The 18,632-nt window shown below is 37.0% G+C and overlaps 3 protein-coding genes and 1 long non-coding RNA gene across 4 annotated transcripts; all 4 read right to left on the reverse strand.

Moving 5' to 3' along the window:
- Positions 1-6,651: 6,651 nt before the first annotated feature.
- LOC138877908 (uncharacterized) lies at positions 6,652-7,242 on the reverse strand. The gene has a single exon (XM_070157552.1). It carries the CDS (start codon positions 7,240-7,242, stop codon positions 6,652-6,654), a length of 591 nt encoding a protein of 196 aa, XP_070013653.1.
- A 2,412-nt stretch (positions 7,243-9,654) lies between these two features.
- On the reverse strand, positions 9,655-11,592 carry LOC138877909 (uncharacterized). The gene is made up of 2 exons (XM_070157553.1): positions 11,454-11,592; positions 9,655-10,949 (listed from the first exon to the last, which is right to left on the reverse strand). The coding sequence occupies exons 1-2, from the start codon at positions 11,590-11,592 to the stop codon at positions 9,655-9,657; spliced, it is 1,434 nt and encodes a 477-aa protein (XP_070013654.1).
- Positions 11,593-11,625: 33 nt separating this feature from the next.
- On the reverse strand, positions 11,626-12,210 carry LOC138877910 (uncharacterized). Its single transcript, XM_070157554.1, has one exon. The coding sequence runs from the start codon at positions 12,208-12,210 to the stop codon at positions 11,626-11,628; it is 585 nt and encodes a 194-aa protein (XP_070013655.1).
- Positions 12,211-13,029: 819 nt separating this feature from the next.
- Positions 13,030-17,923, reverse strand: LOC138877157 (uncharacterized). The gene is made up of 2 exons (XR_011402492.1): positions 17,248-17,923; positions 13,030-14,756 (listed from the first exon to the last, which is right to left on the reverse strand). It is a non-coding gene; the product is annotated as an uncharacterized lncRNA (long non-coding RNA).
- Between the last annotated feature and the right edge of the window lie 709 nt (positions 17,924-18,632).

Below are 18,632 nucleotides of genomic sequence, written 5' to 3' on the forward strand. Positions count from 1 at the left end.
AGTAGGATTAAATTAATAATAGTAAATATTGCCGAACGTGTATGTCCTAAAAGTGGCCTAATGTGTATGTGTCACGACTCAAAAATCACTGGTCGTGATGACATCTAATTTGACCCGCAAGACAAGCCAATTAACTAATAGAAACAACCAAATAACTTATAGAAAAAAAAGAAAGTTAGAATTTATTTGAACTTTCACAGATTTTACCCAGGAACTGGTAGTACAAGTCATGAACATCAAGAATTTAGGATTTTCAAAGCTAATACAACTTTTCACACAATCTGTTCGAAAACTACGTAAACAGATTAAGAATGTCTAAAACTACCAAGAACAAGTGGCGGCTTCAACTGTTATACCCCATTTTAACACGGGTCAAACCAGAGTATAACATATTGGTAATTCTGAAGGTTTAATTAATTAAGAGAGTCGCCACCTAATTATTTTTAAAGGTGAATTAGGACACCTAGTTACAAAATAATGCTTAAAATCAACTATGTTTTATGATCTGCTTAACCTTAAGATTATGAGTAAGGGTTCTAATTAATCCTATAGGGAAGATTGTTAAAGCACCCTATATGATCCGTTAATTACGGTTAACCAGCCAAACTTAGGTTAATTAGTAAAACAACTAAATGATGAGAATATACTTATTAGAAAAGGGTTAATAGTAAATCATTCCAAAGTAGAGATTTACAATCGGAGCAAGAAAATTGTTTTAGACTGTTTCAAACTCATAAAAGAAAAGTCCAAAACTATTTGAAAACAAAATTAAAAACTCATTAAGTTTCCAATAATTAGCTAAGAAAAACAGTTCAACAAAGTGAAATAAAATTTAAAGCTTGCTTGGGTCAAAAAACATCTTCCTAACGAGAAGAGATTAATCACTAAACTTGAAACAAATCTAAGATTCACAAAATGTTTAAGGAAAATTACTTTCGCGTGAGGAAATACTTTACAAGTTCAAAATCACAAATCATTCCAGCCAAGTGCATTTAACATTTAAAAGCAAAGGGATATTAAATTATTGAACTCCCAAAAAATCAAACCTAATGTAGATAAATTTAGGATAACTATAGACTTCTAGACCTCTACCCCATATTCTTCTTGATAAAACAAACATCCTTATTGTTACCTAGTAATAACTCCAAATGATCTAAGACCCAGCTCTTATAAACAAACAAATAGTCACAACAAACACACAAGTAAATATTAGTCAGTAAGGATAAACCAAAATAAGTTAAAATAATGTAATAAAGCTTCTATCCAATTGTCAGGAGGATAAATCTCCCCAAATTTCGCTATTCAAAGGGACGAATAAAGGTATGAGGGTTCACTTCGGCAGCGGCGTGGAGTCTAACTTTGAGACTCTTTGGCTCCGGTGTGTGTAACATGCAAAGAAAAAAAAATAAAAGAATAAAATTAGCAGAGGTCTTAAATCTTCAACAAACATGAAGAAAATGAAACAATGAAGCTAGGCAAAGACAAGATTGCATTGAGTGTGTGTCCCAAGTATTATAGAGACAAGAAACAGATCTCAAAAACTTCAAATAGGATACATGTTGCAAGAAAAGGATGTTTTTATAAAACTTAAGAACGTAATATTTACCTAGCAAATATACTTGTAAGGATCTAAGAATGATCTTTAACTACCACTCTAAGAAATACTATGGGCATGCTTTTATATATATATATATATATATATATATATATATATATATATATATATATATCACTTTAACATGCTTCCGATCAGTTGGGTCAAGCTACTGCTACTCCATATAATATTTAGTTGATTAATTTAAAAGTAACACGTTCTCTTAACAAGATCCATGTTCACATACTATTTAAAATAGTGAATCATTTTCTTAAACAATATTTTAGCAGAGTACTTCTTCCATATGACATTTAAATAAGTAAATAGTGGTTAATCCATAAAAATTCATGGCCTACAAACATGGTTCTTAAATAGTTGAAAAAAATTCCATACGCAAGTTCATATGAGAATTTAGTCAAACACATGGCATTCTTATTCAAACTTTCTATTGCCAGAATACGCAATGAACCACAAATCATGATTTTTCAATAAAATAATTCCTCAAGTATGATTTATACATAGAAAGCAAGTCACATTCTTAAGCAAGCATTTATTCTGGAACTCAAAATAAAAATTAAAAAAAAGGGAGAAGGAAATTTTTAAGGCTACGGACCTGCTTGGGGGCAGTGAACCGGAGCTTCAACCTCGAATCTACTCTATATTGTCACCAACAGATCCGACTTCTAGCTGAGTTCGAGTATTCTGTTATGGCTAAAGTACGCTGAGACAGAAGCAAAAGTTCCAAAGAAACTTTTAGAGTTTTTGGGAGATGATATCAACAACGAGAAAATGATAGTATTCGTCAGGGGCACAATTTGTGTGAAGTAGGCTGCTCCCTCCCAGAACTCTCCCAAATGCGAGTATTTATAGGAGATGTAGAGGTAGGGATTGTATTTTAGGCGGGATATTTTTCAGATTTTGATTTTGAAATGGAGTCAAAAAGCCGTTCGAATCCGAACGTTGGGAATTTAATGTTCATGTGGCTTGGTATGAGAAAGTCCTCTGAGATCGAATCAAATCCCTGAAAATCAGTTCTTTCCATCTCAGAAAATCAAAATGCCAAAAGTCTTTTGGCCTCTTTTGTTGGCTAAATCATTGAAGACAAAAGAGATACTTGGAATTTGCTCAAAAATAGAAGGGACAAAGTTTGTCCTTGGCTAAAGTGAAGCTTGACTTTGCATAACAGTGGAAGAGAGAGAAGAGGAGTGAGGAAGATGGTAATAAAGGATGTGAAGAGAAAATAAAAATGAAAGGGAGAACCTAGTTATGTTTTGGGCTGATCTTGTTGGGCTCGTTTTTGGGCTTGAGGGAAATAATTGACGAGGAAACATTGGGGCCTTGTATTGACTGAATTTATGGCCATGTTCTTTCTTCAAATCAGTTTCTTTTGGGTTTCTAAATAGAACAATATTCTCATAAATTAATTAAAGTATTTAAAAGCCTTAGCAAGATTATAATTTATAGCAACTTAATATAACAGTTATGAAATTAATACTAGAAAATAACTATTGCATGAAACGTCATAATATTATTATAGTAAATATTATAAATTATAAGATGAAAGGAATGTTATTATTTCTCCTAAAAGTTATATTTTCGCAAGAAAGTGATAATAAGAATTATACTTTAAAAAATAATAATGATGACGCTGAGTGATAATAATAACAATATAAAGAAGAAGTAGTAGTCATAATAACAATAGTGATAATGATAATAGTAATAACAGTAATAGTGACAAAATAATAATAATAATAATAATAATAATAATAATAATAATAATAATAATATTATAATAATAATAATAAAATAGTAATTATAAGGATAATAATAATATGAACACTAATACTAATACTAATAATAGTAGCAGTAACAATTATAATAAAAATAGTAGTAAAATAGGGTATTCAGCTTATTAGTAACTTAGAAGCTCAAGAAAATTAAATAGAAGAAAGGAGGGACAAAATTGGATGTCAACAGCTGCCCCTCTTTGACCGAAGACGATGAAAGAGTTTTCGGGCAAAAAATATTGACTTAGTAGCCAATTTTGTCCCGACCATAAATACAGGGTAAGGGTCTGATTGAGCTGATATAGATGTTGGGAAGATTACTTGTATAAGGAGGTTATGGAAAAATTATGGCCGTACCCCGATTTCGAGTTGCCTACATATCTCAGGCTTCACGAGACCCAGGCCGTATGTAGTTCGAGAATTATATTGGAAAAGATTATTTAAGAGTCGAAAACAGGTCATGAGAGTATTTGAGAGTGGGGAAATGCTTTGTAGCCTCCTAATTATAAAATATGGCAGATAACACACGAGTAGAGCTCTACTAGATACGATTTTTGACACCTTAGGATTGAATGAACTTACTGATTTTCAAAATCTGCCCCAGTGTCGAGTTATGATGACACTGGGTTACGAAGAATTATGAGATTATGAAAGCGATTGATCGAGAAAAATATAGGGGCAAATACGATGAAAAATTTAGAATTACTTGGATTACCTACATATCCCGTGTTTTTGGGATGTAGGTGGAGTAAAGTTTGAGAGTAGATCCTTGATCTTACTTTTGAGTTTGATATTCCTCTTCAACAAATTTGTCCTAGTTCACTTCTAAGAGATAGTTCCACGTTGTGCTATATTTTCTGTTAAGCTCAATAGACTAGGTAAACTTGTTAATAAACGAGATATAAAAAATAAAAAATATAAAAATATAAAAAATTATAAAATTCAGCGATGACTTTAGAAAATGAAGTATTCAACCGCATGATTGATAAAAATGAGGCATTTAAGACAATGATTGATGAAAATGAGGCATTTAAACTAAATGATGATGCAATTTAGGTGTATTTGAAACATTTGCTTTGTGCATTTGCAAGCAATGATATAGTATTGTTGAAAGTATTTGTGCAGTGCATTTGCGGTGCCTTTGAAAGCGATGGTGCAGTGCATTTGAAAGCATTTATGTTGTGCATTTTGCAGGCAATGGTGCATTTGAAAGAAATGGTGCAATGTATTTAAAAACATTTGTGCAGTGCATTTGAAAGCAATGGTGCATTGCATTTGTGGTGCATTTGAAAGCAATGGTGCGGCGCATTTGAAAGCATTTATGTCGTGCATTTTGCAAACAATGGTGCATTCGAAAGAAATGGTGCAATGTATTTGAAGCATTTGTGCAGTGCATTTGAAAGCAGCGGTGCAGTGCATTTGCGGTGCATTTGAAAGCAATAGTGCGGTGTATTTAAGAGCATTTATGTAGTGCATTTTGCAAGCAATGGTGCATTCGAAAGAAATGGTGCAATGTATTTGAAGCATTTGTGCGGTGCATTTGAAAGCAGCGGTGCAGTGCATTTGAAAGCAATGGTGCGGTGTATTTGAAAGCTAATGTGCAATATATTTAAAGCCATGTGCGATGCAGTTTGCATTCAAATGCCAGGATTATCATCATTCAAGAGGTGTAGTTTCCTATAAAATAATATAAAGAAATTCAAACCGCTCGACCAATGGTTTTGGTAGTTATACTCGTTATTGATTTTTGCTTCTGCTATCTTGAAAATCTGCATTCAAAGAAAAAACTTGAGTTTTTAGGGGAAGGTTGATTCGAGTTGACTTTGATGCTCTGGCTTTTGATAATCTTGCGCTTCCAACTTTGTTTGGACTTGCACCCTCTGCCCAATACCGAATCTTGTTGAACGAATAGTTAAGAGATTTTGATAAAAAAAATAATAAATAAATAAAAAAAACAAAAAACAAATTTTAATATGCATAAATATATATAAAAATAAAGTTGTTGCCGAACTCTATATTGTGACATGCTTTGTGAAACAAAGTGAACGTCCTCATCTTAATTCCTGTATTCGTCTTGCTTGACCATCCTTTGTTGATGACTGATGCCTCCTCATGACGACGCCTTCAAAAGCTGCCCCAATTTCCAATTTGGGAAAATGTTGATTTTTATTATGATGAGACCGAACCCACAGGGCTGTCTACGTATCCTCTCTTAAACGAGAATCAGGTCAAACATAGTTCATTTACATTAAGAAGTATTACATGAAAAAGAAAGAGGTTGCTAGATATGCCTCTAGATGTAGTATCTCTTGACCGCATCTGCGTTGATGGGCTTGGGCCACACTTCTCCATCCATTTCTGCTAGAATCAATGCTCCTCCAGTCAATACTCGATGCACCATGTACGGACCTTGCCAATTTGGTGCAAACTTTCCTTTAGCTTCATTTTGGTGCGGGAATATGCGTTTCAAAACCAGTTGCCCCGGTTTGAACTGACGTGGTTTCACTTTCTTGTTGAAGGCTCTGGCCATCCTGTTTTGATAGAGTTGACAATGGCAAACTGTATTCATTCTGTTCTCGTCAATAAGCATTAATTGCTCATACCGATTCTTCACCCATTCTTCATTGCTCAGCTTGATTTCTTGGATGGCCCTCAAAGATGGTATTTCAACTTCCGTTGGTAATACGACTTCAGTTCCATAGACCAGAAAATAAGGCGTTGCCCCAGTTGATGTTCTGACAGTAGTGCGATATCCAAGGAGGGCAAATGGTAGCTTCTCATGCCAATGCCTATAATTATCAATCATCTTCTGCAATATCTTCTTTATGTTCTTGTTGACTGCTTCAACGGCTCCATTCATCTGAGGTCGGTAGGGAGTGGAATTTCGGTGAGTAAACTTGAACTTATCACATATTTCTTGCATCAAGTCACTATTGAGATTGGCTCCATTATCTGTAATGATTGACTCAGGAATTCCAAATCGGCAAACGATGTTGTTGCGAACAAAATCTGCTACCACCTTCTTTGTAACTGACTTGTAATAAGAGGCTTCTCCCACTTTGTAAAGTAATCAATAGCTACCAAGATAAATCTATGCCCATTCGAGGCGGCCGACTCAATAGGGCCAATGACATCCAGGCCCCAAGCTGCAAACGGCCAAGGATAACTCATCACATTGAGTTCATTTGGTGGGACTCGAATCAAATCACCGTGGATCTGACACTGATGACATATCTGTACAAAACGAATGCAATCTGTTTCCATGGTCATTCAAAAGTAACCTGCTCGCAAAATTTTCTTTGCCAAAGTAAACCCATTCATGTGAGGCCCACATGTTCCTGCGTGTATCTCTTCAATCAACTTGGTTGCTTCCCTGGCACCTACACACCTCAACAGTCCTAAATCCGGGGTCCTCCTATATAGGATTTCACCGTTTAGGAAAAAGTGATTTGCCAATCTCCTAAGCGTTCTCTTCTGGGTACTGGTTGCTCCTTCAGGGTAATCCCTTGTTTTGAGATACCTATTAATGTCATAATACCATGGTTCTCCGTCTGGCTCTTCATCCACATGGAAACAATAAGCTGGTTGATCTTGTACATTCATCTTGATAGGGTCTATGTAGTTTTTATTTGGATGTTGAATCATGGACGACAAAGTTGCCAAAGCATCTGCAAACTTATTTTGAACCCTTGGAATATGCTTGAAGTCCACCTTGATAAACTTCTTACACAACTCCTTTACACAATGTACGTACGGTAGGATTTTGGTGTTCTTTGTATTCCATTCGCCTTGTACTTGATGAATCAGCAAGTCTGAATCACCTATAACCAATAACTCTTGGATGTTCATATCAACGGCCATTCTGAGCCCAAGTATATGAGGCCTGCCATGTTGTTGGTGCATGGAAATCGAAGTTTTGCTGAGATTGGATAATGTTGTCCAGATTCTGAAACTAGTACTACTCTAACTCCGACTTCTTTGAAGTTTGCGGCTCCATCAAAGAACATTCTCCAACCAGAATATGCTTCTGAAATGTCTTCTCCAGCGAACAATACTTCTTCATCTGGGAAGTACGTCCTAAGTGGCTTGTATTCTTCATCCACAGGAGTTCTGCGAGGTGGTCAGCTAAAACTTGTCCTTTGATGGCCTTCTGAGTAACATACACGATGTCAAACTCACTTAGCAAAATCTGCCGCTTTGCCAGCTTCCCTGTAGGCATAGGTTTCTGAAAGATATACTTGAGCGGGTCCATTCTGGAAATGAGATAAGTGGTGTATGCTGACAAGTAATGCCTCAACTTTTGTGCAACCCAAGTTAAGGCACAACAGGTGCGTTCCAACAAAGTATATCTTGCTTCATATGGTGTGAACTTCTTGCTCAAGTAGTATATGACTTGCTCCTTCCTCCCAGTTTCATCATGTTGCCCCAAAACACATCCAAATGCATTATCTGATACGGACATGTATAACAACAACGACCTTCCAGGTTCCGGAGGTACCAGCACCGGTGGGTTAGATAAGTATTCCTTGATCCTATCAAAAGCTCGTTGACATTCTTCTGTCCATTTGGTAGTGGCATCTTTCCTCAACATCTTGAATATCGGCTCACAAATCACTATTGATTGGGCTATGAAACGACCGATGTAGTTGAGGCGACCAAGGAAGCTCATCACGTCCTTCCGATTCTTTGGAGGTGGCAGGTCTTGGATAACCTTTATCTTTGAAGGATCCAACTCTATGCCACTTCTACTGACAATGAAACCTAATAATGTTCCAGCTGGAACTCCGAATGCACACTTTGTGGGATTCAGCTTCAAATTGTATCGCCACAACCTATCAAAGAACTTCTTCAGGTCTACCAAGTGATCTGAACTCTTCCGTGACTTGATGATGACATCGTCCACATAGACCTCAATCTCTTTATGGATCATGTCATGAAAAATAGTTGTCATATCTCTCATGTATGTAGCACCTGCATTCTTGAGTCCAAAAGGCATCACCCAATAACAATACACCCCCAAGGTGTAATAAATGTTGTCTTCTCAGTATCATCTTCATCCATCAAAATCTGGTGGTAACCAGCAAAGCAATCCACGAATGACTGCAACTCATGCTTTGCACAATTATCAATGAGTATGTGAATATTCGGGAGTAGGAAATCATCCTTTGGACTAGCCTTGTTAAGATCCCAATAATCCACACATATTCTGATCTTTCCGTCCTTCTTTGGTACTGGTACTATATTGGCCAACCAGGTGGGATACTTCGTGACTCGGATGACATTTGCCTTAAATTGCTTGGAGACTTCTTCTTTGATCTTTAAACTTAAGTCTGTTTTGAATTTTCTTGTTTTTTGCTTTACCGGGGAACAAGATGGATCCGTTGGCAACTTATGGGAACAATATTAGTGCTTAAACCAGACATGTCATCATACGACCAAGCGAACATATCGATGTATTGTCTCAGAAGATCCACATATTTCTCCTTTTCTGATGGTGTTAAATGGACACTAATTCTTGTTTCTTTTATAGACTCTGAATTCCCCAAATTTATAAGCTCTGTTTCATCCAAATTTGGTTTTGACTTGTTCTCAAACTGCTCAAGTTCTTTAGTTGATTCTGCGGGCGGCACGTCTTCTTCATATTCTTCAAAATCTGGTTTGTTATTTTGTTCACTTGTTTCTTTCACTGCCACATTCATGATGTCGGCATTTTTATTAATTTGTTTGCTGAAAAATAAAATAAAAAAGAAAGAAAATTAATAAAGACAAAAATTTAAATGTAAAATGAAAAACATATTCAGATTTTGCATTTAAGCTTCCAAAAGATCGAGACAAACAACATAAAATCGTAGACACGATTCAGGCCTCAATTTTGAATCGCGTTGTTTAAAAAGTACTAATACAATCCATCTACCAAGACTCCCTGCGAACCGGGCACGGGGTACAAGTCCAATTGTTCAAAACATCTCCAGGTGCGACATCCCAAATAGTTAGCGTCTCAGTGCAATCTTTCAGAATCACGTTGCAATCAGCAATAAATAGGTTCCTGATTCCTTCAACGAGGTCATCTTCATCTAGCTCATGAATTGTAACTGTCTTGGGGAATGACTGGCTCAACAGCGAGATAGGCTGTGGCAGGACAATGTCACCTTTCTTCTTGAGACGAGCCTCCGATACTTCTTTTGGAGTGGGTTCGTACCCTAGGCCAAAGGTGTTGTTCTGCCCCGGTAACTGAATTGGCTCCACTATTCCATGCAACCTTACTCCAAGTCCTCAACCAGGCTCGAAACCATTCTTCAACATTTCTGATGCCACCATCACGAACACACTTGGCAACTTTATATCTTTACCTCGAGTAACAGTCACAATTTCTTCAATGTGGAAGGTGGCTCTATCCAGCCTCTCCACACTTTCAATGACAGGGATTGAATTCCCGGGGTAAATGGGATTGCTTGCTTCTCCATGAATCATAACCTCCTGGTGATTCCACAGAAACTTCACGTTCTGGTGCAAAGTGGAAGGGACTGCACCGGTCATGTGAATCCACGACCTTCCCAACAACAAATTATAAGTAGCAGATATGTCTAACACTTGAAATTCAATGATAAACTCCACAGGCCCAATTTGTAATGCTAAGTCAATTTCACCAATAGCGCTCATTTGCGCTCCATCAAAAGCTCTAATATTCACATGACTTTCACGAACTTTTCCAACGTCAATTCCCAAAGCTTTGAGGGTACTGATAGGACATATAGTGAGTGCAGAACCGTAATCGATCAAAACCCTAGAAACAATCTTATCCCTGCACTTGACAGTGAGATGCAAAGCTTTGTTGTGACTTAGACCTTCAGGTGGCAATTCATCCTCGTGAAAAGAAATCTTACGGGCTTCTAGAATTTGGGCTACCATAGTTTCCAAATGTTCACTAGTTGTCTCGGCTGGCACATATGCTTCATTGAGTACTTTTACCAGAGCATTCCTGTGGCTGTCGGAACTCATCAATAATGACATGAGGGAAATTTGAGCTGGCGTCTTCTTCAGTTGGTCTACAACAGAGTATCCGCTACATTGCATTTTTCTCCAAAATTCTTCTGCTTCAGCTTCTGTCACAGACTTCTTCTGGTTGTTGTCCTTACTTGAAGATCCTTGTGATTGTTCTTCAGGAACATGACACCGATCGGATCTCGTCATACCTGCAGCAGCAACTTCTACAACTAATTTTTCCTTTCCTTTGTTCCTTACATCAGACTGATAGTCCCAAGGAACTGCGTTGGTTTCAAATGAGGGCGTCTGAGCAACTAGAGCCATGATCCTGGGTTTCAGAGGGAGAACATCCACCTCAATTGGTGCTCGCACTTGCACTGTGATGACAGGAGCAATAAAGGCAGATGACATGGCCTTTTTCTCGTCTTCAATTGGTACAATTGTACCTTCCAAATTCCAATCTTCATCAGTAGATATCATGTTAATACCAGTATTATCGTGATTTGGAAGAGGGTTGTTGTTCACATTCGGGGGAGCTCCCTTAAGCTGAATGGTTCTTGCTTTGATCAACTCTTCGATCTTATCTTTGAGAGTAAGACAATTTTCAGTATCATGTCCAGTCACACCAAAGTGATATGCACAACTCTTAGTCCCATCATACCATCCTGGGAGGGGGTCGGGAACTCTTCCTGGGACTGGTTGGAGTACTCCTGCGGCTTTCAACCTTTCATACAACTGGGCTAGAGGTTTAGCTAGGGGTGTATAGGTTTTGGCTGGTTTTCTTTCAAAGCTGGGGCGAGGTCTAGGTGCATTTGAGCGGTTTTGGGACTGGTAGCGGGGTTGAGATGGATATGTGGGTTAGTAATGTGATGGATTCGGGTATATGGGTGCTCGGGGTGGATAATAGGTTGGTTGGGCATTATAAATAGGATAGGGAATGGGTGAAGACTGGTAATAAGGTTGAGGGGTTTGGGTGTATGGGCTATAGTATGAAGGTTGGGGTAACGGGTTTTTGTAGGTTAACATTTGGTTAGGCCTGCGGTCCTGGACGGTCATAACAGCGGATATTTCTTTCTCCTTCTTCTTACTTGCTCCTCCAATAGTTCCTGACTGAATTGCCTTACTCGTTGCTTGTAGTGCTGCCAAATTTGTAATCTTTCCAGATTTGAGACCTTCCTCTATGACGTCTCCCATCCTAAAAACTTCTGAGAATTTCTGCCCCAGCATGCTTATCAGTCTCTCATAGTATGTGGCATCCGTTTAAGATCGAATAAAATTAGTTGTCATCTCATCCTCTCCCATTGGAGGTTGGACTCTTGCTGTTTCTGCCCTCCATCTCATGGCATACTCTCTAAAGGATTCTATTGTTTTCTTCTCCAACGTCATCAAATAGAATTTATCTGGATTGGTCTCAGTGTTAAATCTGAATCTGTCCATGAATTCTTGCGCCATGACACTCCAGCTGCGCCATTTCTGTGGGCCTTGAATTGTGTGCCAATCAATGGCTTCCCTTGTAAGACTCCTTATAAAAAGTTTCATCCTGATAGCTTCATCCTTTCCCACTCCAACTAACTTATGACAATATGACCTCAAATGAGCTCGTCGGTTTCCTTTTCCATCAAACATGTCAAATTTTGGTACTTTATATCCTGCAAGTAAATCGACATCGGGATGAACACATAGATCCTCGTACTCTAAACCTTCCATACTCCTAACGATTTTCAGATTTTTGAATGCTTTCTTTAACTCATGGATCTCCTTGGCCATATACTCGTCGGCTTTGGCCCTTACTTCCTTTTCTGCTTCCCGATGCTGATTCACTTCGGAGTGAAGTTGGTGAGGCATAGGGGTAGTAAAAGGTTGTGCTTCTGCTACATATACCGGTGGCACATGATAGTGATATGTGGCATCGGTAGGTGTTGGGTTACATGGTGGTTTTGGGTGAGCAAGGTGCTTTGGGCTAGTGGTGGTTGGAAAACATATGATGTGTTGAAGTTCGATGGGTTGGCTTGTTGGGGGTTAGCATGTGCGTTAGTGGATGTTGGCTTGTTGTTGTGAAGTGGAGGGTTTGGTGGAAGGTGTTCCGATATAGGTGATTCAAATGATGGGAAAGGTGGTGGGATATGTGCATTTGTCCTTTCTTCAGAAAGTGGTGTATTGAGGCTGATAGAAAGATTGGTAAGGTTACGAAGCCGTTCGATTTCACCTTGCAAGTTAACCACTTGTTGCGACAACTGGGCGATGTGCTCATCATGAAGGGTAACCTCCCTTCCTTCTGAAGCCTCGGGTTCGTCTCTTTGAACGGTGACAAGTCCCAAGCCTATCATATTAGATGTGTTTGAACCAGTTATGTTGGTAGCTACTCGTGCCTTGGATCTCGTGAAGTATGGGTGTTCAGCCAGTTCGCAGTCAACAAAAATCAACCTTGGGGAGTAATAAAATAGAAAACCTCTAAACATGAAATAAAAGATAATGTTACTAAGTGGTGATTAGATTTAAAAGCAAGTATATCACATAGCAAACAAATCACGTAACAATACAAACAAGTCAAGCAATGTTAAGCGTATCCTAGTATGCACGGGACCTCTTTGTGCCAGAGGTAGGCCTAGCGAAAATTTGAGAGATAAACACACCATTATATATCATTCCATTGCTCCTTAATTAGATACCCCCAAAATAAACTTTTATTGAATACTAACATCGCCTTAGTCTAAAACGATTACAATGGCATAGCCTTAATAAAGATTACAACATAGTTCTAATCTAATTGACTGAGGATGGTTCTCCATTGCCCCTTAGCCTCTTCGCTGCTCTTATTGCCTCGTCGATTTTTTGGCGATTCTTCACAAGGTAAACCATGGCAACTTTCCTTCTTCGTCGAGTCCTCGACAATAACATTCTATGGATTGCTCCTCGAGGTCTCCATCCAAACTTTTGAGTCCTTGCTCCATTTCCACAGCTTGTTGTTTCCACATTTCTATTTGTTGCTTCTGCATTTCCTCTCGTTGTCTCAACATTTCAATTTCTTTGTTGTCCTTCTCATGCTGCTCCATGTGCTTTGCTTCAGACTCGGACACCCTTCTTTTCAGCCAACAGTACTTGATTTCAGCTTCGACTACCTTATCTTTGATTCGGCCTCCTATATTAATTCCTCTTGTGACAGAACCTTCAAGGTTGGAAAGTAACCATTCTAAGTAAAAAATGTCACATCCAACTTGGTACCTATCTGGTGCAATTTTATCTTTGACCATAACTCTCTTGTTTCTCCACATCCTAAGAATTTCTTTCGCAAAAGGAATCTTATCATTATCATAGTCAATTCGATAATGATCCATGTTATCAACTTGCGGTATGACTTGCGTTCTTCCAGCTTGTCTCATAACTCACAATAGAGCATATGGTTGAAGTCCTCGAAGCTCGATGAAAACCAAGTAAGGTAGCATTTTTCCACGGATTACAAAATTCTCAGAAGGATACCAAGAAAACATCCATTGAATCGTGGTGACGTTCAGCTTGCTAAGTAACTTGCCCCATCCTTTAACACTATTTGGGCGCTTGAATGCAACCACTGGGATCGTGTATGACGTGATATGATTAGCACCATTTTGCTTGTAAAGCTCTTGGCTTCCACTGATCTTTTGGAGATGCCCCATAAACCACAACTGTAGCAACAAATTACATCCCTCAAAATGTTTAAATCCCTTCTTGCAAAGGACCAAAGCTCGGTATATATCTGCAACAACCATTGGCACTATGGTGTATGGCTTTCAATCAATGTCATTAAATAATGCATCAGTAACCATGACAAGTCGGGTGTGAATCTCATGTTTTGCTCCTCAGGGAAATACTAGGAGCCCGAGAAAACAAACCGAAAAAGCGAATACCCTCTTTTCACTCTAAGAAGCGTGTGAGGAGAACACCTCTCAATGTCGTAGAAAAGCATCTGAATGGCCAAAGATGTCGAACAAATAGTCAAGGGGTATCTTGGATTCTTTCAAATGCTCTATCCCAATTTCTTTCTCAAAACCAAACTTTTCAAGGAACTGTTTTGTCAGGGGATTTTTTGGAATAATCATGCAAGCGTTTTGCCAAGAATGTCTGCCTTTCCATAACAAACTTACATTCTCTATTAAGCCTCTAATTTCTTCTAACAATGGTGTCATCTCATTTTCCCCAAATTTGAATACGGCTCTTTCTTCATCCCAAAAGGTGACTGTTGCTTCAATAATTTCCCTACATGATGTGACTTCCATAAGTAACGGTAGGTGACCCAACTTCTTTCGTACTTCGGACTGTGCATTCTCTCCTATGTTTCTCCACCATGCCTTTAGTTTGGGAGGGATGTCCAACACCATGCCAATCTTTGGGTAAACAACTTGATTCATGATTTCCTGCATTACAGAAAAGGTTAATCCTACCCGTTTTCCCTTTTAGGAGTAAATGGTCCATATAATCAATGTGTTTATCTTTCAAATAGTGCACATAAAGGATGAATAGGTGTTGCTTGGGTTTATAAACCCGCTTGGACATTTGGGTAAGGCTAACTAATGGACTTAATACACTTAGGGTATTAAGCCTCCTAAGGTTGCGTGATGTATGCCCCTAAGAAGGGATTTGGTTTAGCTCTATCCTAGGTCGGCTAAGAGTGGATTTTCTAGACTGGTCTTTTCCCAAGTGGACAACTTGAGAGTGAAAAGTTGTGACTGTTAACTGCACTGCTGATCGACTTACCCACAAACTTTCCCCTAAAAGGTATTTTTGAAAAAGTGCACGGCCGTAAACCGCATAACTGCTAGGTGTGTGCTCAGTGTGAATTTTCCAAAAGTGGAGGAAGTGAAAACGGAATGACAGTTTATAAAATATAGTAATTACATTTTACAAGAAAGAACACATTTTCAAATAAGGCAACAAACAAAAACATTCACAAAATACAAAAGCCATTTTTATTAACCTAAGTTTGTTATGGATTAAAACCTAAACTCCCCAGCAGAGTTGCCATGCTGTTATACCCCATTTTAACACAGGTCAAACCAGGGTATAACATATTGGTAATTTTGAAGGTTTAATTAATTAAGAGAGTCGCCACCTAATTATTTTTAAAGGTGAATTTGGACACCTATTTACAAAATAATACTTAAAATCAACTATATTTTATGGTCTGCTTAATCTTAAAATTATGAGTAAGGGTTCTAATTAATCCTATAGGGAAGGTTGTTAAAACACCCTATATGATCCGTTAATTTCGGTTAACCAGCCAAACTTAGGTTAATTAGCAAAACAACTAAATGGTGAGAATATACTTATTAGAAAAGGGTTAATAGTAAGTCATTCCAAAGTAGAGATTTACAATTGGAGCAAGAAAATTGTTTTAGACTGTTTCAAGCTCATAAAAGAAAAGCCCAAAACTATTAAACAAAATTCAAAACTCATTAAGTTTCCAACAATTAGCTAAGAAAAACAGTTCAACAAAGTGAAAGAAAATTTAAAGCTTGCTTGGGTCAAAAAACATCTTCCTAACGAGAACAGATTAATCACTAAACTTGAAACAAATCTAAGATTCACAAAATGTTTAAGGAAAATCACTCTCGCGTGAGGAAATACTTTACAAGTTCAAAATCACAAATCATTCCAGCCAAGTGCGTTTAACATTTAAAAGCAAAAGGATATTAAATTATTAAACTCCCAAAGATCAAACCTAATGTAGATAAATTTAGGATAACTACAGAGTTCTAGACCTCTACCCCATATTCTTCTTGATAAAACAAACATCCTTATTGTTACCTAGTAATAACTCTAAATGATCTAAGGCCCAGCTCTTATAAACAAACGAATAGTCACAACAAACACACAAGTAAATATTAGTCAATAAGGATAAACCAAAATAAGTTAAAATAATGTAATAAAACTTCTATCCAATTGTCAGGAGGATAAATCTCCCCAAGTTTCGCTATTCAAAGGGACGAGTAAATGTATGAGGGTTGGCAGCGGCGTGGAGTCTAACTTTGAGACTCTTTGGCTCCGGTGTGTGTAACATGCAAAGAAAAAAAATAAAAGAATAAAATTAGCAGAGGTCTTAAATCTTCAACAAGCATGAAGAAAATGAAACAATGAAGCGAGGCAAAGACAAGATTGCATTGAGTGTGTGTCCCAAGTATTATAGAGACAAGGAACAGATCTCAAAAGCTTCAAATAGGATACATGTTGCAAGAAAAGGATGTTTTTATAAAACTTAAGAACGTAATATTTACCTAGCAAATATACTTGTAAGGATCTAAGAATGATCTTTAACTACCACTCTAAGAACGTGTATATATATATATATATATATATATATATATATATATATATATATATATATATATATGTCACTTTAACATGCTTCCGATCAGTTGGGTCAAGCTACTGCTACTCCATATAATATTTAATTGATTAATTTAAAAGTAACAAGTTCTCTTAACAAGATCCATGTTCACATACTATTTAAAACAGTGAATCATTTTCTTAAACAATATTTTAGCAGAGTACTTCTTCCATATGACATTTAAATAAGTAAATAGTGGCTAATCCATAAAAATTCATGGCCTATAAACATGATTCTTAAATAGCTGAAAATGACATATTACCTAAAGGTTTAATAATAGGATGTACTATGAGCAAATTCCATACGAAAGTTCATATGAGAATTTAGTTAAACACATGGCATTCTTATTCAAATTTTCTATTGTCTACGCAATTAACCACAAATCATGGTTTTTCAATAAAATAATTCCTAAAGCATGATTTCTACATAGAAAGCAAGTCACATTCTTAAACAAGCATTTATTCTGGAACTCAAAATAAAAATTAAAAAAAAAGAGAGAAGGAAATTTTAAGGCTACGGACCTGCTTGGGGGCAGTGAACCGGAGCTTCGACCTCGAATCTACTCTATATTGTCACCAACAGATCCGACTTCGAGCTGAACGAGTCCGAGTATTCTGTTACGGCCAAAGTACGCCGAGACAGAAAGCAAAAGTTCCAAAGAAATTTTTAGAGTTTTTGGGAGATGATATCAACAACGAGAAAATGATAGTATTCGTCAGGGGCACAATTTGTGTGATATAGGCTGATCCCTCCCAGAACTCTCCCAAATGCGAGTTATAGGAGATGTAGAGGTAGGGATTGTGTTTTAGGCGGGATATTTTTCAGATTTTGATTTTGAAATGGAGTCAAAAAGCCGTTCGAATCCGAACTTTTGGGAATTTAATGTTCATGAGGCTTGGTCTGAGAAAGTCCTCTGAGATCGAATCAAATCCCTGAAAATCAGTTCTTTCCATCTCAGAAAATCAAAATGCCAAAAGTCTTTTGGCCTCTTTTGTTGACTAAATCATTAAAGACAAAAGAGATACTTGGAATTTGCTCAAAAATAGAAGGGACAAAGTTTGTCCTTGGCTAAAGTGAAGCTTGACTTTGCATAACAGTGGAAGAGAGAGAAGAGGAGTGAGGAAGATGGTAATAAAGGATGTGAAGAGAAAATAAAAATGAAAGGGAGAACCTAGTTATGTTTTGGGCTGATCTTGTTGGGCTCGTTTTTGGGCTTGAGGGAAATAATTGACGAGGAAACATTGGGGCCTTGTATTGACTGAATTTATGGCCATGTTCTTTCTTCAAATCAGTTTCCTTTGGGTTTCTAAATAGAACAATATTCTCATAAATTAATTAAAGTATTTAAAAGCCTTAGCAAGATTATAATTTATAGCAACTTAATATAAGAGTTATGAAATTAATACTACAAAATAACTATTGCATGAAACGTCATAATATTTTATAGTAAATATTATAAATTATAAGATGAAAGGAACGTTATTATTTCTCCTAAAAGTTATATTTTCGCAAGAAAGTGACAATAAGAATTATACTTTAAAAAATAATAATGATGACGCTGAGTGATAATAATAACAATATAAAGAAGAAGAAGTAGTAGTCATAATAACAATAGTGATAATGATAATAGTACTAATAGTAATAGTGACAAAATAATAATAATAATAATAATAATAATAATAATAATAATAATAAGGATAATAATAAGGATAATAATAATATGAACACTAATACTAATACTAATAATAATAGCAGTAACAATTGTAATAAAATAGTAGTAAAATAGGGTATTCAGCTTATTAGTAACTTAGAAGCTCGAGAAAATTAAATAGAAGAAAGGAGAGACAAAATTGGATGTCAACATCAACCATACGCACGAACATCTTCTGAAACCAGCACCCGACGT

This window comes from Nicotiana sylvestris, chromosome 9 (genome assembly GCF_000393655.2).
Source record: "Nicotiana sylvestris chromosome 9, ASM39365v2, whole genome shotgun sequence".
Classification (NCBI taxonomy): domain Eukaryota; kingdom Viridiplantae; phylum Streptophyta; class Magnoliopsida; order Solanales; family Solanaceae; genus Nicotiana; species Nicotiana sylvestris.

What these genes read in the sequence shown, in the direction of transcription:
- LOC138877909 (XM_070157553.1), bottom strand. Translation starts at nt 11,592, where the DNA reads ATGCTGGGGCAGAAATTCTCAGAAGTTTTTAGGATGGGAGACGTCATA. An exon ending in AGGAACTATTGGAGGAGCAA is followed by an intron (nt 10,950 to 11,453) that starts GTAAGAAGAAGG and finishes TTACTCTCAAAG; the next exon opens with ATAAGATCGAAGAGTTGATC.
- LOC138877910 (XM_070157554.1), bottom strand. Translation starts at nt 12,210, where the DNA reads ATGCCTCACCAACTTCACTCCGAAGTGAATCAGCATCGGGAAGCAGAA.
- LOC138877908 (XM_070157552.1), bottom strand. Translation starts at nt 7,242, where the DNA reads ATGGCCGTTGATATGAACATCCAAGAGTTATTGGTTATAGGTGATTCA.